Genomic DNA, 6,459 nt, shown 5'->3' with positions numbered 1-6,459 from the left:
AAAAAATCCTTCTCCACTGACATTAACACGAAGGCTTCTAGATTTTCTTGCAAGATACTTATAAGTATCTTAGCCTGCTTTTAATTAATTTTATCATAGAAAAGCTTTGTTCACCGGACACTTGTGTTACAGACATAGATAGCAGATATTTGTATGCATGACCAAGTATAGAATAAGCGCCACTTAACACGTTATATCAGAATAATATGATATATTATAACAACAAATAGAGCAATTTTTGCAAGCGATGCAATAAGAGGATAAAATCGCATCTTTATTAGTTTCTACTTGATCATCAGTAGAATGTTCATTTTCGTTTAATTTTATAAAAGTTTCATTGACATTTTCCTTTAAAATATTTCATGACGATTTAAAATGTTGCAATTCTGAAATAATATTGTGTTGAGTAGCTACTGGATTAAACCGTATTAAAATACTGCTTAATTTTTGAAATGCGTTTTCAGGAATATTTAGTGACCGTCCCGTAAATTTTGGTCTAATGCGCTTTGAACTCGCTGTAAGATGACAGTCGAACTCTCCCCGGTTGCTCTCTCTCACACTTTCCCTGGTCTAGATCGAAGACGTGTGAATTTGGTCCGGGAATGCGACAATTAAATGGTCTTACACGCGTTCTTATTCACGAAATAAATCACCGATTTATTAGCTTTAGCTCGACAACCAGCTTCCTATTGGAGAGGGGATGAGGTCCCGGCCTCACACTACAAAATACAGTATATTATTTTTAATTAAATCATTTGGGATATAGAAAAATTATTATTGAATAACATTTTTTACTTACCTAAAATAAAGGAAATAATATAAGTGGCCATTAAATTTGTTACGACTACAATCATCGTTTTGGGGGCTAGGTACAAAACTAATAACTCGCATTTCTATAGTTTAGCATTAAGATTCGTAGGAGTGGTGAATAGTTTCTAGCAATGTAAACAAATGACCAATTTTCTCTGTTTAGAAGGTAGTTTTGATTATTTTTCTCCTAGGATGCTTTCTGTTTGGGCCGAATCGGGCTAATGTAGTGTTTGACTCGGATCGGCCGAACTAATTTAACTTCGGATACGGGTAGGGCCGGGTAAAATGATACGGGCCTACACATATAACTATATTATACACCTTACTTAATCTTACTTAACAAAAAAATATATGAATTTTTTTAAATTAAACTTAACCAAACGGTACATTATGTACAAATTTAGAAAAAAACGGCCCAAATTGTATACGGCCCATGTGGAATTTTCCACATTTTTCACATGGCCAGTCCGCCCCTGCTGGGGAGAGATGGACAGGATTAAGGCTTACAGTAAAGAACTCTGCTTCTATTTATACTATTTCAGATGCGGTTTTTTGCGCTTTTGATTGCGTTTTAATAGGGTACGTGAAGAGAATGTATACTAAGAAGAAATTTTTCGAAAAATTTCCCTCCCACGGGGGAAGTGTTATACATTTATAATAGATACATTTTGAGCCACAACAACGCGTGGCGGGGTCTGCTAGTCATAATATATATTATAATATTATATATATAGGCCCTATATTATTGTACAATATTGAGTACGAGGTTTACAAACATTATTACAAACAAGTTATCATATTTCAAGCAACTGTATTTCCGACAATAATTCAGATTTAACAATGAGCGATGATATATTACAAAACTAAAAACTGTCCAAGTTTGTGTTATAGGACTACAGATGTATTGTATATGTGTTCCTTTGGTAACAAGACACTTGTCCAGTTCAGCCCACACATTGTAACAGGCATGTACCGTTGTTCTGCCAAAGATGTGGGTAATGGCGGCACATAAACCGTGTCCATTACATACCCGACAGAAGGAAGAAAAAAAAAACTCACAAGATGTGAGGTCCGGGGATCTGTGAGGCATCATTAGCTCAATATCGCTAAATCATCGTTAAATTAATGCAACGGCTAATTCGGCGGTGTAGAAGTTCTACTACATTCAGGTATCGATGTATCTCAGTATGCTAATGAGATGGAGCCCCATCCTGCTGGAAAACAAAGTCATCGTAAATCAAGGTCCTAGAATATAAGGTTGCCTCATAGAAAAGAAACGCTTCTGATTGGTTTCTTATTTCACATCATTTGTAGTCGAAAACGAAACATCTTACCATGTCCTTATGGTAAAAACATTACCGATCAGAGGCTTGTAGCTTTTATTACACGCCAATATTTTATTAATTACGATTCATAATTATTTAAATATAAATAAGAATGGATTATAAATAAGAAAAATCCGGAATATTGAGCAAATCTTCGTAATTTCTACGTGTAAAGTTGAAATTAAAATGCGTTTTTCTACTTTGTAAATGAAATCGACTTTATCTATTTTATGATATTATAACAATAATAGTTTCGTAAAAGAATAATTTTGGTAAATTCTACGTAGGTGATTTATATATAANACAAAAATAACTTTGTCAAAAGAACAATTTTTTTAATGTTATAAACATATTTTGAATATCAACATACAGTATACAAATTAAGTGTTACATAAAAATAGAATTAAAAGAAATCAGGTACAAACTTTTTAAAATTTTCTATTGTTATTATAGGTTTTAAAAAATAGATTTTTCATGTTTTAATTTAAAATTAAGATCATCTAATGAAGTGAAAAAAGTAGTATTAACATTTCTTACATAAAATTATTATATAAATAAATAACACTATTTCAATATTTTTTTTTACGTCTCGAGTTATTTTAAAATTGTTATCGGCCAGCTTATTATTTGTAATCGTCATTTCATCGTGCAGATACTATTTTTATACACGTAGAAAACTATTCTTAGTATTTTAAAGTATTTTAGTAATAAATATATTCCATCTGTAATCATATTCTGTAATTTCTACAGAAAGAAGTGTAAAGACTACAATAGAATATCAAACGGCTATAGGAACAGTTTTGTTACTTCCGTACAAGTTTTATCGAATCTAAAAACTCTCAACAAAGTAACAAAAATAGTAAAATTCCGAAATTTTCTTCCCTCGCTATTGTGAAGCATTCGCTCGACCATGGCTCGACTACGGATGACTTATATCCGGAATCTGGTAGGAAGCGGCTAAACCGGTGTATGAAGTAACCTTATACAGTATTCTACCGTGTTTCCCCGAAAATAAGACATCCTCTGAAAATAAGACCTAGCGCATCTTTCAGAACAAAAATTAATATAAGACACTGTCTTATTTTCGGGGAAACACGGTAGGACCTTGATCGTAAATGCCTTCTGCTTCATAACCGCCATTTTGATATTACACGCCATACTGCCATCTAGTGTGTTGTAAGGCAATATTTACATGTGTGTTTCAAATTTAGAAAGTTTCTCTTTCCTTTTGTGTTTGGTGTGGCCGACACAGCTCGATACTTTAGAAGTAACTGGAGTTTAAAATTCGATGTAATAACCTTTGTTTTAGACATTTTCAAATAGAACAAACCATTATGTGAAAATTCAATAAACAACTCTTCGACAAAACATTTCAATAAAAAGTTACAAGTTTTAATAATTTTAATACTCGTATTTCGGAATCCCGTAAACTTTGGCAACTATTCGCACTTAAAACCGAGATGTTCCTCTTTTAGATTCTTCAATACTGGTTAACAAAAATAAACTTGGTTTGTTGACCAAAAATGTTAGCGAGCCATTTTTATTTAAAATATTTAAGCCGTGTCGTGAAAAAATGGTCAGTAAAAACTTATTAAATCGCCCATAAAATTAATACAGTAGAGCGTCGATTATCCGAAAGTCAATCATCCAAAACGTCAATCATCTGAAATAATTCCAGTCCGCAAATTTAAATTTTCGCCAGTGCTGTGGCGCTGCAATCTTTGGCTATGTCTTGGGCTATTCAAATATTTTACGTTTCTGATACTAAATTAACTTCTGAAGTATAATTTTTTATTGTTTTTATATTTTTCAATATATTTATTTTGTTCGTACAAAATAAAAAAATAATTTTTAACGATACAATAGTCTTCGTTAGGCTTAACATCGACGAAAATTTAACGCGAAGCGACACGTAATGGAGAAAAATGACAAGATGGGATAAATTAATATATTTTTTCGTACATGATCGGTTATCCGAAACATCGATATTCCGAACGACCCCAGTCCTCAATTGATTCGGATAATCGACGCTCTACTGTAAATATTTTTTGTAAATTATGAGAAATACTACGCACTGTACTGTACATAGACGTTTAGTACATAATACAAATTAATATAGTTAATTTAATCATATATTCTATTTTTGGATTGATTATAACTTGAAACAATAAAGTTTATATATTTTTAGGTTGATATTTTTCGTAAAAAGAACAAATGAGGAGATCCCGAACAAAACATTACATTTTCATTTTGACACAAACTTATTTTTTGATTGGATCGTATTAAATTTGCTAAAACCTCTATACATGTGTACCCGAATCTTATTAAATTGCAGTATTTAGTATATTAATTCATAATAATAACATAATACAACACATTATATAATTCAAGATATCAGCTTTACTTTTTACTGATAAAAGGTTTATAGCGAGTGTACTTTTCTGTCTGGATCTTCTCAAATGTACTCGTTCAGTACAAATAAATAAACAAATAATTTTGAAAAGATTTATAACAAGTTATACAGTTTCTAAAATGTTGCGAATTTTTTTTATTAAGAAAATTAAAATTTTTAAATTGCGTTAAATCGTTTAAATCAGTGGTCCCCAACCCCCGGGCCGCGGACCGGTACCGGTCCGTGAATCAAACGGTACCGGGCCGCCCAAGGAACATTAAATTACTGGTATTCCATTTTATTTACTATGGTTTGTGCGACTTTTAATGGACGACGGAACAACGGAATAAACTGGACATAAGAAACACACTTCGGGTGTCATTGTCTCCTATTACCCCCAGATGGAACCGTCTTGTTGCAAAGAAACAAGCTCAGGGTTCTCATTGATTTAACGTTCTAGTGAGTTAAAATGTTAAATCACATTATATTCATTTTTTGGTGTAACTATATTTTATTTTGAAAACATGTTTAAAATACAATTAAATTAATTAAAATTATTAAATGAAATCAATCTAAAATATAAACAATCAACGTTCCCCTCAGTGGGCCGCGGTAAAATATCAAACGTTGACCGGTCCGCGGCGATAAAAAGGTTGGGGACCGCTGGTTTAAATTTATACATATTTTTTAAAATAAGAAACATAAGAAAAAAATTAAATATCCGAAAAATCCAAGGAACAATTGATAAGTTCGACGCATTCTCCTTCATCATTCAAAAATTTTCCGTCTTTACATTGGCATCCTATTGTGCATAATGGCAACAATATGGAGGCGCATCGTTCCGGATGTATGGTGTTCTCGAGATACGTACTGCATCTCCTAGGTCCACAAGGAGTAATGCAATCGATTAATTCTTGCCCTTCATCACAAATTAATGCTGAAACGATATAAGTTATAGTTGCATCATAATTATAATTTTTATGATAAATAAGCGAATATTATCTGCAGTATTTATTAAAAATTGTATTAAATGTAAAATAATATTCTTCTTACTTTTGTTTTAAAAGTTTATAAATTTGACTTTAACACTTATCAACACCATTATTACTAAGATCCAATGAAAGTTAATATCTTATATATGTGTATGTTGTCACAATAATCAATTTAACTTTGTGTGACTTAAAGGAAACCCATTACAATTACTATTTAAAATTATTTTAACTATTTAAATCTTATTAGAAGAATGGTAACTTATTTAGAAAAGTAACTTACGTTGGGCTGAATCTTGAGAAAAGCATAGAAAAAAGATGCAAATTATGGTTGCAATATATGTCTTCATCGCTGGTTCTCTATATCAACTCTGTAAGAAGCACTAATTAGTCTGCAAGTTATAAAGATTTCAAGTTTCCTGTTCGTTTTCCGTAGATAATACAAAATAAAAATTAATTGTTAGAATGTATATTTAATAACTAATTATAAAATATAAATATATATGAATAAATTTATTTATTCACAAGTTTAATAGAATTATTATGATATAAAATATTACAAATAATAAAGTAATTTTTATTTAACATTTTAAAAAATATTAAAATTATAAAAAAAATAAAACATTATTTTTAATTAGGTCTAATAAAAATACATTTATTAACTGTAATTTACTAATTTTACTATAATTTATTATACAGTAATGAATTAATGATTTCAATTATAGGTTAAAATTTATTTACTATTGAAAAATTATATTATAAAATAATTATTTTCGTAATAAATTAAATATGATTTCTGTATTCCGTAAGATTCAAAAATTAGAAATAATAAGATTACATTGGGATACCATTACATTAGGCTAAACATTTTTAATTTTTTTTTATTACGAAAGGAAATGCTCGTTATATTTTCGGATAGAATTGATAAAAAATGAGAAAGACA

The 6,459-nt window shown here is 30.3% G+C and overlaps 1 protein-coding gene across 1 annotated transcript; it reads right to left on the bottom strand.

The window, feature by feature from the left end:
- Positions 1 to 5,128: 5,128 nt before the first annotated feature.
- On the bottom strand, positions 5,129 to 5,934 carry LOC111637998 (venom peptide BmKAPI-like). Its single transcript, XM_023383622.1, has 2 exons — positions 5,800 to 5,934; positions 5,129 to 5,464 (listed from the first exon to the last, which is right to left on the bottom strand). Exons 1-2 carry the CDS (start codon positions 5,864 to 5,866, stop codon positions 5,241 to 5,243), a joined length of 291 nt encoding a protein of 96 aa, XP_023239390.1. The 5' UTR covers positions 5,867 to 5,934; the 3' UTR covers positions 5,129 to 5,240.
- Positions 5,935 to 6,459: the final 525 nt, after the last annotated feature.

This window comes from Centruroides sculpturatus, unplaced genomic scaffold (genome assembly GCF_000671375.1).
Source record: "Centruroides sculpturatus isolate CEXI.00-Female unplaced genomic scaffold, Cexi_2.0 scaffold1156, whole genome shotgun sequence".
Taxonomy (NCBI): domain Eukaryota; kingdom Metazoa; phylum Arthropoda; class Arachnida; order Scorpiones; family Buthidae; genus Centruroides; species Centruroides sculpturatus.
The sequence above is the reverse complement of the archived record's forward strand: the minus strand, read 5'-3'. Positions and strand labels throughout refer to the sequence as shown.